The sequence below is a fragment of the Pleurodeles waltl genome, chromosome 3_1 (genome assembly GCF_031143425.1).
Source record: "Pleurodeles waltl isolate 20211129_DDA chromosome 3_1, aPleWal1.hap1.20221129, whole genome shotgun sequence".
Taxonomy (NCBI): domain Eukaryota; kingdom Metazoa; phylum Chordata; class Amphibia; order Caudata; family Salamandridae; genus Pleurodeles; species Pleurodeles waltl.
Window position 1 is genome coordinate 1,626,559,301 of NC_090440.1, and position 22,156 is coordinate 1,626,581,456.

The window sequence follows — 22,156 nt, forward strand, 5'->3', positions numbered from 1 at the left end:
GACAACACACACCCTTCAATAGATTCTGTGATATCCTCTCACAACTGGATAGATCATTTCACTATTATTTTCAACCCCTTAAATGAGGGTACTACTTTATCTGATAATTACTATTTTCTCTTGGAAAGTAAGTTTGTTTTCACAGTTAAGGAAGTTATCCTAGCTCTAAATAAGGCATTAATCGAAAGCTGCCACCTCAGACGGTTTCCCTGTGGACATTTATAAAAATCTAATTAAACTATGGATTCCACTTTTAACCACGGTTTGAAATGTGGCAGGAGAAGGTTTTCTCCCAACGTCAAGAACAGAAACAGTAATAATCTCTATTTTTAAGGAAGGTAACAGAGACCCAACCTGCTATTGCCTTATATTCCTCCTCGATTCCTCAGCCAAGTTACTAGGGAGGGTTATTCTTGAAAGGCTTGAGCTATGGGTGAAAGATTAATCAATATTCACATCACCCCAGTTCAATTTCAAGAAGGGATTGGGAATCACAGAACAAGCACTGAATCCTAATTTGATAGTAGGAAAATACATGAGGGCGAAAGATAGTACTCTGCATCTTTGCTTCATGGATTTTAGTAGCACATTTGACTTGGTCAATCATAATAAGCATTGTCTCGGAATGCCAGATGATTCAGTTATTGTCACTCGCTAGGATGTATGAAAATCTACCTTTGACGGTACGCTATGGCTACAAAGGGAAGGCAGTCTATCTTTCGGGATAAAGTGGGGCATTAGGCAGGGTAGTGCACTGGCACCTTTCCTCCTTTTCCTTGTTATTAATGGGTTGGATGCAGCACTTCAGTTACTTACTTCCGATTACCTTAAGGTGGGGTCTCAGAACGTCCCTGCCTTACTAATTGCAGATGATTACAAAAGATTATTGACATTTTCACTGCATATATGGAGGACAGAGACCTAAGGGTTAATATGAAGAAAGTTTTACAATGGTTTGTGGGAAAGGAGGACATAAGTCACATCCACATCATATACATGATGAGCACATAACGAGAAATTTGATGTTCTCATATTTGGACATTGAGTTCTCAGATTCAGATACGTGGACCAACCACACAAAACATGCTAGTTCAAACCTAACAAGCTCAACAGATGGGGTCTTTGGATTTGCCTCTAAACTGGGGTATAAAGCCCTCAGAGAAATGTTGGCCATATACAAAAGCAAGTCCCTTTCAGGGGCCCTATATGAGGCAGGACTTTGGGGTTTTAGGGTTTTGGTGAAAATATGAAAATAAGGGCCTGATTTAGATGTTGGCAGTAATGGTCCTGCCATCAACTGCTTAACTGAAAACCCATCTACTGACGTGACGGTTCGCCCGCCATATTTAGATGTTGGTGGTAACCATAGGCGAAAGCCCACATTTGAACCACTGCCTCCACCAAGGAATCCCATCTGCCATCTAGGGCACCATAGGCAACAGTGGCTGATGGCAGGACAGATTTGGATCTACCTTTCTGCCAACAAAAAAGTGGTGGCCCAACCTCCAAGTCTGAGTTGGCAGATTGGGGGGGGGAAGGGATGAAAACCCACCTTTCACCCCATTCCACCTCCGTCTTTTACTGGACACAACAGGACAACACCCTCCATCGCTGCTGCCACTGGACCATGGAGAAAACATGAGGCCCCATCACTGGACACAATGGTAGGAAACCCACATTGCTACATACATTGGGGGAGTCACTGCACATGAGCAATGGAACACTGCACACATATACATGTCACAGTAACTCTTTATGTTACTGTGACATGCATATGTCGGGGACGTGAGTAGGTCAGAGATGAGTGGGGGCACACTGGTACACAACACATATCGCACATATACACAACTGCCATTATGGTGTCAGTAATCATTGGCAAATGAATCGGTCAACTGTGTCCAGGTGTGCACATTGCCAGGGGACCTGTACCTGTCATGTTGTGCTGTGAGTTATGTGTGTGAGTCAATACCTGTATGTGTGTGCGATGCAAGTGGCTGGTTGAGGTGGAGGGAGCTGGAGTGGGTGCAGTGGTTGTGTCAGTATGTGTTCCTCTTGCATATCACATTGGTGTTGTGTATGTTATGTTGTGTGTTGTGCTACTGCATGCAACATTCAGGTGAGGGCTGTGTGTGGCAGTCATTGTTGCATTGTGTGTAGTTGTGAAGTTCTGTGAGTGTGTTTGTGTAGATGAGTGCATTGTTGTGTTTGGTGTTGTTGTTGTTTTGTGTGTGGGTGCAGTGTCAATGGCGTGTGTATGTTGTGTCATGGATGTCCATCAAGGTGTGCTTGCAGCAGGTACGTGTTGTGTTGGTATGGCAATGGATGTGTGTATGTGGTGTGTTGTGTCATGTATGATGCAGGGGGACACAAATGGCAAGGTAGAGTATGTGTGTGCATGAGACTTACCTCTATTCCAGAGCCACTACCATTGTACAATGCCCATGGTGTCCCTCAGTGCCCTCCCTCCGTACACCATCTGCAGAGCTGTAAAATCTAAATACGGCGGGCGGCAGCACGCTGACTTGACGGTCTTATCAAGTCCGCTGCTGATGTGGCTTGGTGGTGCAACCTCCAAGATCTAAATCAGGCCTTAAGTTCCATAGACATTGCTTAGTCTTGCCACATTTCACCTCAGTGTCCAGTATCCACAAGGAACTAGATATGTCTTACACTGAAGACATTATGGCCCTCATTACAACCCTGGCGGTCGGTGATAAAACAGCAGTAATACCGCCAACAGGCTGTCGGTAACAAAAATTGAATTATGACCACGATGGAAACCGCTCAGACAGACAGCCACTTTAACACACTGACCGCCATCGTGGTAGCAACAAGCACCACGGCTGTAACCGCTAACAGCCCGGCTGAAGACAATGTACCGCCCACTGTATTATGACCAGCCTATCCGCAACCTTTTCAGGGACGGTACCAACGTCATCAAAAGCACGGCGGAAACAGGACACAGAAGTCAAAAGACTCACCTCTGGAGACTCAGGGAACAACCACGACGCCATGGAGCCCCAGTTGCACATATTTCCCATGCTCGTCTACCTTTTCCTGCATTACGAACACCAACGCCGGGGAAGACGACCACAGTGAGTACTGCCGCCTAGCACACAAGGGAGGGGGGAGGAAAAAGAGAGTGACACACACATGCAACATGCAACACCCCCACCCCCAACACCATATACACAACCAGATGCAGTAACATTACATATCCACACCGTACCCCTCAGGAATAATGCAAGGACAAAATGATTTGAAGAAAGTGAGTGTAATATGATTAAAGAACATGAATAAGTGCATCAAGTTACAAACATATATACTTATTTACAAATGGAGGGACACTGCCCAGTCCTCAATGTCTGTGGGCCACAGGGCCACAACACATAGGCTAAGGCCCACCTCACTCCTGCAACAAACACGGAAAGAACACTGCAGGGGGATGAGGTAAAAAATACACAGGCACCTCAGGGGGATGGGGAATGGTGGGGCACCTCAGACGGAAGATGGTACAACCCCACTGGTCCTGGAGGGAGCTACATGCCCTGTGCGATGTCCTGGGGAGTGCAAGGGCACAGTCTCTCAAGTGAGTGGTCTGCCCACTGCTTGGATCTGGGGAGTGCAAGGCCACAGTCTCTCAAGTGGTGGTTTGCCCACTGCTTGATCCCGGGGAGTGCAAATCTGCAGTCTCTCAAGTGGGTGGTTTGTCCACTGCTTGGTCCTGGGGAGTGCAAGGCCACAGTCTCTCTAGTGGATGGCTTCTTCCACTGGTTCTGGAGGGGGCCTTGTAACCAGTGTGCTTCATCCTGGTAAGGATGGGGTGAGAGGATGGCTTCTCCACTGGTCCTGGAGGGGTCCTTGTGCCCTGAGTGCTTCATCCTGGGAAGGAATGGGTGAGTGGATGGCTTCTTCCACTGGTTCTGGAGGGGGCCTTGTGCCCAGCGTGCTTCATCCTGGGAAGGATGGAGTGAGTGAATGGCTTCTCCACTGGTTCTGGAGGGGGGCCTTGTGCCCTGTGTGCTTCATCCTGGGAAGGATGGGGTGAGTGGATGGCTTCTCCACTGGTTCTGGAGGGGGCCTTGTGCCCTGTGTGCTTCATCCTGGGAAAGATGGGGTGAGTGGATGGTTTCTTCCACTGGTTCTGGAGGGGACATTGTACCCTGTGATGCAGATCTTGGAGAGTGCAAGGTCACAGTCTCTCAACTGGGTGTCAGACCCACTGGATTTGCAGGGGCCAGGACGCACAACAGCCTATGGAGGCAGGACTGCACACTGTCCGGCGGTGACAGCTGTTCAGTGGTGGCGCTGGTGTTGGTGCGGGCAGTGGTGGGGGGAGGCTCCAGCCCAACCCCTGCAGCCTCGGACGGCTGCCCACTGGGGCTGCTGCTGCTGGCGGTGGTGCTGGTGGTGGTACTAGCAGTGGTGGGGGGAGGCACCAGCCCATCCCCCGCAGCCTCGGACGGCTGCCCACTGGAGCTGCTGCTGTTAACAGTGGTGCTGGTGGCGGTGCTGGTGGCAGTGCTGGTGGTGGTGCTAGCAGTGGTGGGGGGAGGCTCCAGCCCATCCCCTGCAGCCTCGGATGGCTGCCCACTGGGGCTGCTGCTGCTGGCAGTGGAGCTGGTGGCGGTGCTGGCAGTGGTGTGGGGAGGCCCCTGCCCATCCCCTGCAGTCTCGGACGGCTCAAACACCATGGTTGGTGGTGGGGGCTCAGAATGAGTCCCAACACCAGGCCTCCTGTCCTTCCTGCCTGCTGGTGCAGGCTCCTTGCCCTTCCTGTCAGCAGACGGGGATTGCCCCTTGCCTTTCACTCCTGCAGCTGGTGGTGCCTCCTTGCTCTTCCTAGTCGCAGCTGGTGGTGCCTCCTTACCCTTCCTTGGTGCACCTGGTGCAGGCACCCTATCAGTGTTGCTGCCTGGTGCCCGGGATCCTCTCCCACCTGCAGTAGCTGTCGACACTACTGTGGCCATGGACTGGGTGGCTGAGGTGCTAGCCTGGGTTCTGACCACCCTGGCCCGACGTGAAGGACAGGGTGGGTGAGTGGTAGGGAAGAGGTCAGGAGTGGAGAGGAAAAGCTTCTTAGAGACAGGGAAGAGGGTGAAGGTTTGGGAGTGGAGGAAGAGGAAGTAGTAGTAGGAGGTGTCTGGTGTGTTTGGGTGCAGGTGCATGGGCTGGATGCTGTTGCGAAGTGGATGTCTGTTGGGTGTCTGAGTACTTGCGTTTGTGTACTTTGTGAAGAGGGGGCAGAGACACAGTGGGAGAGGACACAAGGGACATCCCGGGCACCAGGCAGCAACACTGACAGGGTGCCTGCACCAGGTGCATCAAGGGAGGGCAAGGAGGCACCACCAGCTGCGACTAGGAAGAGCAAGGACGACACAGGGGACATGTGCATGGATGTTTGGGTGGTGACTGCCAGTGAGGGGAGTGTAGTGATAGGCGTGATGGTGGTAATGGATGAGGATGTAGTGCATGCAGGTGTGAGTGTGGATGCTACTGGGAGGGAGGTGGACAAGGAGGAGGAGGGGGACACAGTGGAGGCAGTGGATGTTGGTATGTCTGCAACTGGATGGTGTTTGTGTGAGTGCCTGTGGGATGCTGTGTGGTGCTTGTGTTTGTCTGAAACACTCCTGTGTGTTGTCCTGGGAGCATGCTGGTCTGCCTGTGTGCTTGGGATAGGTTGGGGTAGAGTGGAATGGGATTGGGCAGAGGAGGTTGGAGGGGGGAGGCTTGAAACAGGGACAATGGCTGCCATCAGGGAGGAGGCCAGAGCCTTGATTGATCTATGTTGGGCCGCCATGCCAGAGTGAATGCCCTCCAGGAATGCATTTGTTTGTTGCAAATGGGCTGCCAGCCCCTGGATGGCATTCACAATGGTTCACTACCCAACAGAGATGGATCGCAGGAGCCTCCTCACTCAGTGCAGCAGGGCTCACTGGGGCTGGGCCTGAGGTTCCTGGGACGAAGGAGATGCCCACCCTCCTGGGTGAGCGGGCATGGGAAACACATTGATGGGCTGCTGGGAGGGCAGTGCTGGTATAGGGGTGGCAGCTGTACCTGTAGTTGGGGTGGGCACAGAAGTGTCCACCACCACTAGGTAGCTTCCATCGGAGGATGTATCACTGTCAGAACTGTCCCATCCAGTCTCCGCCGTGGTGCTCCCCTCGCCCTCCGTCCCACTGGTGCCCTCACTGTCGGTGGATTCGGCCTCCTGGGCCCTGTGGGATGCAGCTTTCCCTGTTGCCGGTGCCTCTGCTCCTCCGCCAGATGATCCTAATGCACATAAGGACAGGGTGACAAAACAAAAAGGGGGAGACGAGACAAAGGATACCCTTGGTCAATGGCGGCAACAACACCACCGTTGGTCTACATGAAACACACACAGGGAACAGCCCTATGCACCAGGCAATGCACTACCAGTCACAATGCTAGTCACCAGGCCATGGGCAGGGATACCTAACACCAATTGCAGCATACCTGAGACCCACAGACCCCTGCCCAGTAGTGGAGGCCTAATAGCTTGTTTGGAGGAGGTTGACATCAGACCCTGCCCAACATGGGCCCTACCCTGCACTGGCCTGCCTGACCTAGGGGCACCCACAGGCCCACATACCCCCCCCCGGATGCCACCCCAACACGTGCAAGTAGTATATTGGGTATTGGGGCACTGTACTCACCCCCTTGTGGCTGCTGTGATGCCCCCAAGCACCCATCCAGCTCTGGATAGGCCACCACCAGTATGAGAACCATCAGGGGGGTCAGGGTTCGACGGCCACACCTTCCTCATTGGGAGGCCATCCCCAGCTGGGCCTCCGCTGTCTTCCGTGCCCAGCATCTCAGGTCCTCCCACTGTTTGCAACAGTGGGTGCACCACCTGCCTTAGACCCCCAGGGTCAGCATGTCCTTGGAGATGGCATGCCATATACCCTTTTTTTGATGGGTGCTGATCTGCAGAGAAATACTCATAGGAAAGGGTATCAGTCAGGCCGTCCTGACTGACACACTCATGGCCCTACACTCATGATGCACTCATGTCCTACACTCATGGCCCACCATAGCCCTCACATCCCCTTACGCACAGACATTGCCCACCATACATGCAGCACGCTGCCCAAGGCCCTTACCCCAACCCCCCCACAAGAGGCCCTCACACACAGCACTCCATGCATTCATGCCTCATGCATTGTGCTCGCAGTGTACTCACCTGTTGGTCTGGAGGCCCATACAGCATTCGGTACTGGGGTAGGACCCCATCCACCAGTGTCTCCAACTCCGCAGCAGTGAAGTCAGGGGCCCTTTCCCCAGTGACATGATTCATGGTTGGTTCCAGACACAGGTCACAGCAGCACTTGCAGTGCAGGTCCTCTCCTGTTGAAGGTCAGGTAGCAAGTGGGTGAACAGATAGAAAATGGCAGTCACGTCCAGGGCAGTGCGTACCGTCACCACCGGCGTACATCACCATTGGCCACTGTAACCCATAGGGCCCAATGGTATCCAATGAGGAGTTGCACGGCGGTTCTCGACCGCCTCCCGCAACGGCGCACAACGTCAGCGAAATTACCTCATTTCCACCTGTCCCTCCATACAGGAGAGGTGGATGCCATTTCAGGGAGGGGGGGGCAGGCCATGGCACCTAACTGCATCACAGTACACATAGGCACCATTTGGGCCTATACAGCAATATTGTGTTACAGTCACAACATGCAATGCAGTGTAGTGTTTGGAAATATGGAATACTGGCCAGCTACTCATGGTTTGCCCCCAAGATTGCAACCGCTGCGGATGAATAGGAGATGGAGACATCCCCCCATGTACAGGCCCCTGGTGGACTTGACAACAATGGAGGACAGGCACATTATCCTCACCTATATACTGGACAGGGCCACAATCACAGAGCTGTGTGCCCAATTGGAACATGGCCTGATATCTGCTATCCGTCACCCCACCGGGATACCCCCCTCTTGTACAAGTCCTATCTGTGCTCTATTTCCTGGCAAGTGGCTCCATCCAAGTGACAGTGGGCTTGGCAGCAGGAATGTCTCAGCCAATGTTCTCAATAGTACTGACCAGAGTACTGTCTGCCCTGATTAAACACATGCGCAGCCACGTCGTTTTCCCCCAGGTAGAGGACTTGGCCACAGTGAAAGCTGATTTCTATGCTATGGGACATATCCCCAACATAATTGGGGCTATTGATGGTACACATATTGCATTTGTCCCCCACCGGAGAAATGAACAGAAATCGAAAGGGCTTTCACTCCATGAATGTGCAGATAGTGTACCTGGCGGACAAGTACATCTCCCATGTCAATGCAAAGAATCCCAGGTCTGTGCATGATGCCTTTATCCTGAGGAATAGCAGCATCCCATATGTGATGGCCCAACTCCAGAGGCACCGGGTGTGGCTAATAGGTGAGCCCTGGTTCCCACCCAGGGGATGTTGGTGTATGGGTATGGTGTGGGCCCTAAGGGTTAGTGTGTGTCTAACAGTTGTCCCTCAATATTTGCAGGTGACTCTGGTTACCCCAACCTCTCATGGCTACTGACCCCTGTGAGGAGTCCCAGGACAAGGGCAGAGGAACGTTACAATGAGGCACATGGGCGATCACGAAGAACAATAGAAAGGACATTTGGCCTCCTGAAGGCCAGGTTTCGTTGCCTCCATCTAACAGGTGGATCCCTGTACTGCTCACCCAAGGAGGTGTGCCAGATCATCGTGGCATGCTGTATCTTGCACCACCTTGCCTTTGTCGCCAGGTGCCTTTTCTACAGGAGGATGAGGCTGGAGATGGGCGTGTGGCAGCAGTGGACCCTGTGGACAGTGAAGATGAGTTGGCAGAGAATGAGGATGAGGACAACAGAAGTGCAATAATACGACAGTACTTCCAATGGCACACAGGTAAGACACTGTAATTACACTTTACATTGACAGTTTTGTGTTTGATATTGTCACTGGCAGGCTGATTTTCCCACTTCTATGGCCACTTACTGTACCGGCTCCTGGTGTGTTGACTGCAGCCAACTACAGGTCATTCCTATGTATATATTATTGTACAGTTACATTGCAGTGTTTAACCTCTTAGCTGCTGGGCCTTTCCCCCCACCAGTGCTCAGCCCTTTTTTGGCTATTTGGGGTAGTTTGCGCTTAGGCCTTCATAACTTTTTGTCCACATAAGCTATCCACGCCAAATTTGCGTCCTTTTTGTCCAAAATCCTAGTTTGTGGTTTCCCCTGGAGGAGACCAAGAAATTAGCCAAAATACAGTGAAAATTTCGTTTTTTCCCAAAAAATGGGAATAAAGGGCTGCCGAAGAAGGCTTGTGGTTTTTTCCCTGAAAATGCCATCAACCAAGGGTTTCTGGTGCTGAAATCACCATCTTCCCACCTTTCAGGAACGGGCAGATTTGAATCAGAAAACCACATTTTTCAACACAAATTTGGCATTTTACTGGGACACACCCCAATTTTATTATTTTTGGTGCTTTCAGCCTCCTTCCAGTTAGTGACAGGAATGGGTGTGAAACCAATGCTGGATCCCGGAAAGCTAAACATTTCTGTAAACTAGTCAAAATTCTGAATTCAGCAAGGGGTCATTTGTGTAGATCCTACAAGGTTTTCCTACAGAAAATAACACCTGAAATAAAAAAATATTGAAATTGAGCTGAAAACAACAGCCATTTTTCTTTATGTTTTACTCTGTAACTTTTTCCTGCGATGTCAGATTTCTGAAAGCAATATACCGTTTTGTCTGCTGGACTCTTCTGGTTGCGAGGATATAAAGGGCTTGTAGGTTCATCAAGAACCCTAGGTACCCAGAGCCAATAAATGAGCTGCACCCTGCAGCTGGTTTTCATTCTATACTTGGCATACAGCAATTCATTTGCTGAAATATGAAGAGTGAAAAATAGGTATCAAGAAAACCTTTGGATTTCCAAAATGGGCTCAAGATAAGGTTTTGAGGAGCAGTGGTTATTTGCACATCTCTGAATTCCGGGGTGCCCATACTAGCATGTGAATTGCAGGGCATTTCTCAAATAGACGTCTTTTTTACACACTCTCTTATATTTGGAAGGAAAAAATGTAGAGAAAGATAAGGGGCAATAAAACTTGTTTTGCTATTCTATGTTACCCCAAGTCTCCCGATAAAAATGATACCTCACTTGTGTGGGTAGGCCTAGCGCCCGCGACAGGAAATGCCCCAAAACACAACGTGGACACATCACATTTTTTTGACAGAAAACAGAGCTGTTTTTTGCAAAGTGCCTAGCTGTGGATTTTGGCCTCTAGCTCAGCCGGCACATAGGGAAACCTACCAAACCTGTGCATTTTATAACACTAGAGACCTAGGGGAATCCAAGATGGGGTGACTTGTGGGGCTCTGACCAGGTTCTGTTACCCAGAATCCTTTGCAAACCTCAAAACGTGGCTAAAAAAACACGTTTTCCTCACATTTCAGTGACAGAAAGTTCTGGAATCTGAGAGGAGCCACAAATTTCCTGCCACCCAGCGTTCCCCCAAGTCTCCCGATAAAAAGGATACCTCACTTGTGTGGGTAGGCCTAGCGCCCGAGACAGGAAATGCCCCAAAACACAACGTGGACACATCCCATTTTTTGACAGAAAACAGAGCTGTTTTTTGCTAAGTGCCTACCTGTATATTTTGGCCTCTAGCTCAGCCGGCACATAGGGAAACCTACCAAACCTGTGCATTTTAGAAAACTAGAGACCTATGGGAATCCAAGATGGGGTGACTTGTGGTGCTTTGACCAGGTTCTGTTACCCAGAATCCTTTGCAAACCTCAAAACGTGGCTAAAAAAACACGTTTTCCTCACATTTCAGTGACAGAAAGTTCTGAAATCTGAGAGGAGCCACAAATTTCCTCCCACCCAGCGTTCCCCCAAGTCTCCCGATAAAAATGATACCTCACTTGTGTGGGTAGGCTTAACGCCCGCGACAGGAAATGCCCTAAAACACAACGGGGACACATCCCATTTTTTGACAGAAAACAGAGCTGTTTTTTTCAAAGTGCCTACCTGTAGATTTTGGCCTCTAGCTCAGCCGGCACATAGGGAAACCTACCAAACCTGTGCATTTTTGAAAACTAGAGACCTAGGGGAATCCAAGATGGGGTGACTTGTGGGGCTCTGACCAGGTTCTGTTACCCAGAATCCTTTGCAAACCTCAAAACGTGGCTAAAAAAACACGTTTTCCTCACATTTCAGTGACAGAAAGTTCTGGAATCTGAGAGGAGCCACAAATTTCCTGCCACCCAGCGTTCCCCCAAGTCTCCCGATAAAAAGGATACCTCACTTGTGTGGGTAGGCCTAGCGCCCGCGACAGGAAATGCCCCAAAACACAACGTGGACACATCCCATTTTTTGACAGAAAACAGAGGTGTTTTTTGCAAAGTGCCTACCTGTAGATTTTTGCCTCTAGCTCAGCCGGCACATAGGGAAACTTACCAAACCTGTGCATTTTTTAAAACTAGACACCTACGGGAATCCAAGATGGGGTGACTTGTGGGGCTCTGACCAGGTTCTGTTACCCAGAATCCTTTGCAAACCTCAAAACGTGGCTAAAAAAACACGTTTTCCTCACATTTCAGTGACAGAAAGTTCTGAAATCTGAGAGGAGCCACAAATTTCCTTCCACCCAGCGTTCCCCCAAGTCTCCCGATAAAAATGATACCTCATTTGTGTGGGTAGGCCTAGTGCCCGCAACAGGAAGTGCCCCAAAACACAACGTGGACACATCACATTTTTTAATAGAAAACAGTGCCTACCTGTGGATTTTGGCCTCTAGCTCAGCCGGCACCTGGGGAAACCTAGCAAACCAGCGCATTTTTGAAAACTAGAAACTCAGGGGAATCCAAGATGGGGTGACTTGTGGGGCTCTGACCAGGTTCTGTTACCCAGAATCCTTTGCAAACATCAAAATCTGGCCAAAAAAACACTTTTTCCTCTCATTTCGGTGACAGAAAGTTCTGGAATCTGAGAGGAGCCACACATTTCCTTCCACCCAGCATTCCTCCAAGTCTCCCGATAAAAACGGTACCTCACTTGTGTGGGTAGGCCTGGTGCCCGTGACAGGAAGAGATCACACAACGGCCAATGTTGGTCCTTACATGAGGCAGCTGTTGACCCTGAGGTGATCCATTCCTGATGCAGGCACTAGGTGTAGGCACTCAAGTGGGGTAGTGTTTTTATCAGGACAGGTCAGGAGTCACTGGGTGGTAGGAATTTTGTGGATCCCAGCATATTCCTGTAGTTTGTGTGACAGAAATGCGAGAAAAATAGAGTTTTTATTCAACATTTCAGCTTTGCAGGGTATTCTGGGTAAGAAAACTTTGGGGAATACACACAAGTCACACCTCTGTGGACTCCCCCGAATGTCTAGTTTCCAGAAATGTTTGGATTTAGTGTGTTTCTATATATGGCCGCCGAACCCAGGACCAAAAACACAGGTGCCTGCCTTACAAAACCAGTTTGTTTTGCCATATATAATTTTGATGTCTCCACAATACGATTTGGGTGGTGGAATTTGGGCTGAACTAAATTGGGGAGCTCCCAAGAGAGCACTCTCTCTCTCTCTCTGCTTGCCGCCGCATTCACCTGCTCTCTGGGTTGGGCTAACCCACTATTACCCAGTTACACAGACTGCTTGCGAAGGGACAGCAGGACTGTCCTCATCACCTCCCTCATAATGTACTGGAAGAGGAGTTATCGAATGGGACTCCTCCGACTGAAAAATCACTCCCAGAGTCTGCGCCATTGTCCTATCCCTCAGATGCTGTCTCAGTATCTGATGTCTCAGTCTCTGATCCTATGTCAGAGCTGTCCTCTATAACCCGATTGCCGGCAGCAGTCATCCATCAAGATGCCATCTCTGCTATTGGCTAAACTGTTGCTCTAAAACACTAGCCTACGTAGACAGTCACAAAATCGGTGGTGTGTGTGAGATACGTGCAACAGTAGTGGCCACCTTACCTGCGCTTCTTCCCTCAATCAGCACGTTCTTTCAAGACACTCAAAAAACACCTTGTCACATATCATTTGTCACAGTCTTTAGCACCTCCTGCGCCCAGTCCAACAATCATTATTGGTGCTCCCACTCCCTCCTCCTTGGATTCCCTCATTACCACCCAGCAAAAGTGCCCTTCATCTCTCCATAGCCGCCCTCCAGCCGGCACATACATTTCATTGGTATTATAGTGCAGGTAATGGCTGACTTTACTAATGTACTCAGCTATTTACATAAAATACAGATTTGCTCTTTGCAGTAGGCATATAAACCTTCTGCGCTTCTTTATGGCACTAAAACTGCCACTAGACAAGTCTGACCCTTTTGTAGCAGAGACATAGTCACAATACTTACTTGACTTTTTTATTGCTGCCTAAAAGCTACAGTTGAAAAGTGTCAGTTGAATTATGTACACTTTTATTATAAACACTTTTAGAAGGCCTCGTAAGAAAGGGGAGACTCCCCTTTCTTACGAGGCCTTCCTGAAACTGTTTCCTGGCCCCGACCGCAGCACAGCTGTGATATGGGGCCAGGAAACACTTTCAGAAGGCCTCGTAAGAAAGGGGAGACTCTCCCCTTTCTTACGAGGCCTTCTGAAAGTGTTTCCTGGCCCCCCGATCGCAGCACAGCTGCGACCGGGGGCCAGGAAACACTTTCAGGAAGGCCTCATAAGAAAGGGGAGAATCTCCCCTTTCTTACGAGGCCTTCCCGAACGTGGGGAAGGCCGTTTTCCCCATCGGAGAAGGAAGCGGCCGCACGGCTGCTTCCAGCTCCTATGGGGAAATCAACTTTGTAACGTCACAAAGGGGCGGGTGGGGGATGGGGGGAGACACGGAAGCTTCCGTGTCTCCCTGGGATTTAAAAAAAATAAAATAAATCCTCTGACCCCCCCCCCTGGTGTCAGCCACTGGTCGTGACCCGCACCAGGGAGGTAGTGCGGGCATCGGCCAGTGGCGGACGCCCGCAGTGAAGGGGTTAAAGCTTGTTAAACGAATACATGGTTAAATGATTTGACAGACTCTATACTTGTATTTATTCAAATGGTGTTTATTTAAGTGCTGATGATTAGAGGGGAATGTGCAATGGGCTGGGGTGATGATGGAAGAATGTCCAGGATAGAGTCCAGTCTATTTGTATTACAGATGCATTGTCCAAGGGGGCATAGGGAGTGGAGCAATGGCAGTTGAAGGTAGACAGGGTGACAGAGTGGGACACAAGGGTGACAATCAGGAGAGTCTTATTTCCTGGCGGGGGTCTTGGCAATAGTCTATGGCTTCTGCCTGGGTCGCAGGGACCGTTTAGGTGGTAGTTCTCCTTCTGCAGGGGGTGGGGTGCTGGTGGCCTGTTGTTCCTGTGGTGGGGCCTCCTGTCCACTAGCGGCACCTGAGGTGGAAGGCTGTTCATTGGTTTGGCTAGTGTCAGGGGCCCCGTGGTGTGCCACTGCCTCCCTCATGGTGTTGGCCATGTCTGCCAGCATCCCTGCAACGGAGACCAGGGTGGTGTTGATATCCTTCATGTCCTCCCTGATCCCCAGGTACAGTCCCTCCTGCAGCCACTGAGTCTCCTGCAACCTGTCCAGGATCTGGCCCATCATCTCCTGGGAATGGTGGTATTCTCCCAGGATGTTGGTGAGTGCCTCCTGGAGAGTCGGTTCCCTGGGCCTGTCCTCCCCCTGTTGCATAGCAGTCCTCCCAGCTTCCCTGTTGTCCTGTGCCTCTGTCCCCTGAACCCTGTGCCCACTGGCCCCAGGTCCCTGATTGTCCTGTGTTTGTGGGGTGGCCTGGGGTCCCTGTAGTGGTGAACACACTGCTAATTGACGTGTCCTGGGGACAGAGGTATGGGCCCTCTGGGTGGGTACCGTGCTGGTGTTTCCTGGGGGGGAGGCTCTGTGGTGGTATGGGAAAGTGCCTGGGTTACCGACTATCCAGAGATCCCTGATGGGCCAGGTTGTTCATCCAGATCCAGGCATCCAGAGCTGCTGTCATCACTGTGGGTCTCTTCCGGGGGTTGACTGGAAGTTGCTGGCACCTCCTCTCTAGTGACATTGGGTGGGGGTCCTGTGGGAATGTAAATGCAGTGTTATTGTTTCTGTGTGTGTCATCTTGTGCATGGGTGTGTTGCCCTCTATGGTTGTTATTGCCCTGGCATCTTTGCCTTGCGTGATTAGTGATTTTGTGGGCTAGGTGATTCTCTCTAATGTGCATGCTTTAGTGATGGGTGTCCACGCAGGTCTGTGATGGGGGTCCGCGCATTGGTGTTACATGCAGGGCTTAGTATTGGGATGAGTGGGTTGTGATGGTGGGGTATATGGGAGGTGGTGAAGTCATGAGAGTGAGGGTAAGGGTGGGGGTATGTGATGGCATGCAGGTGGGGGGGTGATAGTAGCAAAAATTTGACTTACCAGAGTCCAGTCCTCCTCCTACTCCTGCCAGGCCCTAAAGATGCATGATTGCCAAGACTTACTCCTCCCATGTTGTTAGTTGGGGGGGGGTTGGGGGTCCACCGTGAGTCCTCTGTACAGCTATTTGGTGTCTTGCTGCTGTGGAACACACCTTTTCTCGTAGGTTGTTCCACCTCTTCCTGATGTCATCCCTTGTTCTGGGGTGCTGTCCCACGACGTTGACCATGTCCACGATTCTCTGCCAGAGCACCATCTTCCTAGCAAGGGACGTCTGCTGCACCTGTGGTCTGAATAGCTGTGGCTCTACCCAGATGATTTCCTCCACCATGGCCCTTAGCTCCTCCTCAGAGAACCAGGGGTGTTGTTGCGGTGCCATGGTGTATTGTGAGTGGTGTGGGTGAGGGTGTGTGGGGTGCTGTGTTGGGGTATGTGATGTAGGGTGCGTGGATGGTGTATAGGTTATGGTGGTGTGAGTCGTCTTGTCTGTGGTCTTGCTATCTCTCTTGTGGCACTTGTTTGTATTGGTAAAGGGTTGTGGGTAATGTGGGTGTGTGTTTTATGGTGGTGTGGGTGTGTGGGTGTGGTGTGTGAATGTGTGTCAGATGTGTGTAGTTTGATTGTCCATTGTGGTGTAGTTTTGTTAGGTTGTGTGTATTTTGAGCGTGGTGGTATGTACTGCAAATGGTTTAGCACCATTGAATGTCCGCTGCGGTGATTCGTGGGTCATAATGCTGTGGGCGTAGTTCTGTTGGCATAATGGTGTGGGTTTTGCTACCGCCAGTTTATCACTGACCTTAGGGCTGGTGGGTTTGTGTGTGTGGCTGTATAGTGACGCATTGCTATGTGTGGGTCATAATATTGGTGGAGGTAATCTGCTGCTGCGGTGGTATGTTGGCGACAGTCAGCATGGCGTTAAACGGTACTTACCGCCAATGTCATAAAGGGCCTATGTATGTAAAAACAGTCTTGTTATGGAGGGCAGTGTGCTCTAAACCTAAGACATCATTTTGTAGACACATAATAACAGGTTAGCTCACCTTAGACAATGCTTTTGAGGTCCCTTTGGTTTACAACATTTGAGCTCTTGATTGTGATTTTTTACAGACCTTGATGGCAGTAACTCCCTACTCCAAAAAAATCTGATATTGCTAAAGGAAAGAAGAGATCAGGAGAGAGTGGGTTTAGAGCTGAATGTACCATTATTTAAATACATACCTCCAAATGAATGTTTAGATGGAATTGAACCACATTTATTTATGGTCTCGAATTTGTATCATAGATTTATCTTAACATGTTTTAGAAATGGGGTCTCTGGTTGGCAGTCACTTTGCACTCTGTCCAAGAAGGGACCCTCACTCTAGTCAAGGTAATGCAGGTACACACCAAGGGGAACACCCGCTCACCCCCTTGGTAGCTTGGCACAAGCAGTCAGGCTTATCTCATAGGCAATGTGTAAAGTATTTGCACCAACACACACAGTAATACAGTGAAAACACTATAAAATAGACACCACACTAGTTTAGAAAAATAGCCAATATTTGTCTTAATCAGACAAGACCAAAACAACAAAAATCCAACATACACAAGCAAAGTTATGAACTTTGAAAGATTAAACTTCAATATAGCACTTAGAAACACAAATCCTTGGAATTGGTGATATCACGGCGCCATGATGGATTAATTCTCAGCAACCCCACACTAATGGCACTGGTCACAGAGTCACACGGACCTCCACGTACAGTACCTTGTGAAAATGAGGAAACAAGCCATTGCATGGAGTTGGGGATCGAGGCGTCGCTGGATCTGGTCCGGCGATGGTTCTGGTGCTGGGGAGCGAAGGAGTGGGCATCGATGCAAGGCATCGGGTCCTTGCTGCAGAGCTGTGGAGGTGAGGCAGCGTTGGTGTGAAGCGTTGGATCAACGCACTTCCAGCAGGGTCGATATCTGGTGGTCATGGCGTGGTGTGGTAAAGTCAGGTGTCACAGATGTCGGTGACACAGCACTTCGGGACTCATGGAGTCGTGGACTTCAGTGAGGCTGTGGTGGCATTTGGCCTGTGAGGTCGTCGCACTCCAGTGAGGACCACAGCTTCAGTTGCCGGCAGTAAGTCAATCCAGAGTCGTTCAAAGTCAGTGCACTTGGTACTTTTGGGGTTTTCACCAGCTTCTCCTTTCAAGGGTCCAGGGACTGGATTAGGCAATACTTAGCAGGGTAGGTATCTCAGCAGAGAGTCCAGGTGCTGGCAGAGGAGGTCTTTGATGGCCCTGAGACTTCTGAACAGGGGGCAAGCTCAGTCTAAGCCCTTTGAGAAACTTCACAAGGAGGAATATACCACAAAGTCCAGTATTTGTCCACTTTCAGGCAGAAGCAGCAACTGCAGGCCAACCCAGCAAAGCACAGTCACAGGCGGGGGAAGTACTCCTCCTCCAGTTCTTCAGCTTTTCTCCTTGGAAGAGGTTCCTCTTGAATCCAGAAGTAATCTAAAAATCTGGGGTTTTCGGGACAATTACTTCTTTGAAGTAGCCACACTTCAAAGGAAAGTCTCTGTTGTTCACAAGATCCGGTCTTGCCTGGGCCTGGCTCCTGTGATGGCAGGCACAGCACTTTCAGGTGTGAGTGACCACTCCTCCCTCCACTTTAGCCCAGATGGCCCATCAGGATATGCAGGCTACACCCCAGCTCCCTTTGTGTCACTGTCTAATGGAGATTCACAAACAGCCCAACTGTCAGACTGACCCAGACAGGGAGTACACAAGCAGGCAGAATCACATAATGGCTTAAGCAAGAAAATGCCCACTTTCTAAAAGTGGCATTTTCAAACTGACAATCTAAAAGACACTTTTACCAAAAGATGTATTTTTAAATTGTGAGTTCAGAGCCAAACTCCTCATCTCTATCTGCTCCCAAAGGGAAACTGCACTTAAACGTTGTTTAAAGGCAGCCCCCATGTTAAACTATGAGTGAGATAGTCCTTGCAATAGTTTGGCAGTATTTCACTGTTAGGACATGTAAAAACGCAACAGCACATGTCCTACCTTTAACATACACTGCAACCTGTCCATTGGGTTACCTAGGGCCCACCTTAGGGGTGCCATGCATGTCTAAAAAGGGAAGGTTTGGGCCTGGCAAGTGGGTACACTTCCCAGGTCGAATTGGCAGTTTAAGACTGCACACATAGACACTGCAGTGGCAGGTCGGATCCATGTTTACAGGGCTATTCATGTGGGCAGCTTGAGTGCTGCAGGCCCAGTGGTAGCAGTTAAGTTACAGTCCCTGGGCACCTCTAGTGCACTTTCGTAGGGACTTACTAGTAAGTCAAATATGCCTATCTTGGAAAAGCCATTACACATACCTTTACATAGGGAGCGCTTGCACTTTTGCATTGGTCAGCAGTGGTAAAGTGCCCAGAGTGCCAAAACCAGCAAAAATAAAGTCCATCACACAGTTAAAACATAGGAAGCAGAGGCAAAAAAGACAGGGGAGAGCACACCAAGGATGCCAGATCTAACAATGTGCTTTTGACTAGGCCTTGTACATCATATGGTGTCCTTCCTTAAAATGTTTATAAAACAAAACCAAAAAAAAGAAAAGGCTCACATGCACCCGGTGATGGGAAAACGCTACAAACTATGTTGCACTTTGTTCTATTTTGTAAATTCGATTTGAATCCGAGAAAGTGTTTTCTAAAACTTTGATTCTAGGAACATTATAAATCAGCATTTTTACATCTTAGTAAACTGGATGAATTATTGGTATGTGAAGCTGAAGTAAGTTATAGATAGCACTCAATTCAAATCAGAAAATGTTTAACTTATTTGGAGAACATGAACTTTTAATTATCTGATGTTGACTGTCCTATCTGGTAAATTTGTGTAAATCACTGGTTGATCATGAATTTTAATTAATCTGGGGCCAGATGTAGCAAAAAAACAAATAGCGAGTTGCAATTTGCGAGTCCTTCCGACTCGCAAATTGCAACTCGCTATTTGGTATGCAGAACGGTGTCTCAGACACCGTCTGCGAGTCGGTATGGGGTCGCAAAGACCCACCTCATTAATATTAATGAGGTGGGTCGCAAATTGCGGACCCATAGCGACTATGGGCACTCGCAAACATGGAGGCCTGCTGTAGTCAGCAGACCTCCATGTTCGTGACTGCTTATAAATAAAGCAGTTTTTTTTTTTTTAAGTGTAGCCCGTTTTCCTTAAAGGAAAACGAGCTGCACTTAAAAAAAAATCTGAAACCTTTAGTTTCGGTATTTTTTCATGGCAGGTAGTGGTCCCTTGGACCACTACCTGCCCTGAAAAAATAATTTGTGGTCCATTCACAAAGGGGAAGGGGTCCCATAGGGACCCCTTCCAATTTGCGAGTGGGTTACCATCCACTTCAAGTGGATGGTAACTGCGACACCATTTGCGACCGCATATGCGGTCGCAAATGGTATTGCATACCACTGCGAATCGCAAATAGGAAGGGAACACCCCTTCCTATTTGCGATTCGGAAATGCATTTTGCGAGTCGGTCCCGACTCGCAAAATGCATTTCTGCATTGGAAACTCACATTTGCGACTCGCAAACGGCATTTTTTGCCATTTGCGAGTCGCAAAGAGTTTCCTACATCTGGCCCCTGATGGCTTAAACTGGTAATTTTATGCATTTTGATAATTGCTTTTAATTAGCTGTTGTACTGGTGTTCTTTTATGGTTTATTTATTTGCAAACTGAATAAAGATGACTTGATTTCAATTGAAAGATAGCTGCATAATGTTTTCTAAATGAGCAATGCCTTCATATTACAGAGTATCCAAGACCTGGAAAAGGAGAGAATACAACTCCTCTGCAATATCCTGAATCGATATAATGAACATGTATCCAAATTTGGAGAAACCCTGGCAATGGTATATATTCAATAATATCATATAAAAAATACCATTGTGTTCATATAATGTCATAATTGAAAACAATCTATGGTTTCACAAAGATTGATGCTATGTGAATGTGCTACACCACGAAGCACATAATGTAGTGCTATTCCTAGATAAATAACACGCATATATTTTCTTTTTTAATGCACTAGTTGTCCTAGTGCAATTCCTCCTCCATAGCATGTCCCCCTGTTGGTAGGTTAAAATTGAATGAATCCCATTACTAAGGATAGCATTCACGTTCGCATATAAAGGAAAAGCTATAGGCACACAAACTAGTTTGTAAATGTACTAATAGGTCACTTCACAAAACGTACATTTGCAGGGGGTCACAAATACTCTCCCTAAAGAATATTAACTAGGCAGGTCGCAATTTGCAACCCCCTGTGACTGGACTGGTGTGCAAATGCAAGGATCAACGCCTGTAAGAGACGGGAAACTTTCACCCATGCCTTTGTAACCCCTAAAGAGAAACAGACTGTTTTTAAATGCAGCCCGTATCTATTAAAGTAACCAGTGCTGCTTTTTTTTAGATAAAGTTTTGACATCGGGACAAGAGGCAGTGGTCCTTTGAACCTCTGCCTTATCCCCCAAGACTGCTGTCATGATTCTCAAAAGGAGGATGCCTACGAGGATAGCTTCCCTTTTGCAAACCAGATACTACTCATTTACCATGTCCATATCTGATCAATTATTCGCAACCACAATCACAGTTACAAGCCATTCCTGTGAATCCCAGATAGGAAAGAGGCTTCACTTTCATGCTCCCTCCTACTTGCAATTTGGAGAGAATTACAAAAAGCGTTTATGAGTCAGAAAGAATTTCTGCCTCACAAAAGGGCTTTTATAAATAGTAAAATGTATTTTGCTGTCACAAACCTGATGATTTCGAAAATCATATGCTTTAGGACTTCAAAATGCTTTTGTGAGCTAGTTTCTAAACTTGTGATAATTGTAGTGTTGATGGTTGCCAGCAGTTTCCAACTATTGATATAATCTGGACGTTTTTTATACATTATAAAATCTAGAAGTACAGTTTAACTAACTGTTACTTGAAAATGTGTGGGTCAGTCCTAACGTAAAGACGATCTTTGCATACCACGTGCAACCTCATTCACGCAGGACCTACGGTCATTAAGTCACATTTTTGTATTGATGTACCTGGGTTTGCAGGGCCCACATACACATTGCAAAAGTGCACAAATCATTTATGAAAACCTCTACTGATGTACACTATGTCAGCTGTAATGGCAAGATAGTCTTACACTTCCAATCCAAGTCAGGCCATCTGGCGTACACACCTCTGAAGAGTATTGGAATTGATGGTACCAACCCATTCACTCCCTTAAATGAATGACCTTTAATTTTCCTGCTCCATGACATATGCTGAGTGACAATGCCCTCCCTTGAGCTTATAAATTGTGAAAGGCCAGTCAGGGCATTGGAAAGTGCTCCAAACGTTGGGCAGGTGCGCATTTACGCTTGCTCAGCGGACAATACGTTTTGCGGCTATCCTTCTACTGCATGTGGAGTAAGTGCGTTCGCTCTATGATTAATTTGCTGTTAGTTGTTCGTTGTTCCCTTGAGTGCGTTTGATATTTGTTTTTTAATAGAGTGAATTAAAATATATGGCAAAAATGTATTTTTTTATTTCTGTCTTTTAAGTGCCAAAAACAAATTGATAACGCCATAAGCAAGATTGACGTTGAAAGAGACATTAAGAATTTTATGGAAGAAACATCTATATCTTCTGAAGAGAACAAATCTGAATACCTATTAACTGACTATTATGTGAGTATATTGAGCATGGAA

The 22,156-nt window shown here is 48.4% G+C and overlaps 1 protein-coding gene across 1 annotated transcript in view; it reads left to right on the forward strand.

Annotated features, from left to right (window-relative positions):
- Window positions 1-22,156, forward strand: part of NOSTRIN (nitric oxide synthase trafficking) — a 554,795-nt gene that overhangs the window by 302,643 nt on the left and 229,996 nt on the right. The window contains exons 9-10 of the mRNA XM_069221364.1: window positions 20,219-20,317; window positions 22,010-22,135. Coding sequence (XP_069077465.1) covers window positions 20,219-20,317; window positions 22,010-22,135 — 225 coding nt within the window. The remainder of the gene's footprint in view (window positions 1-20,218; window positions 20,318-22,009; window positions 22,136-22,156) is intronic.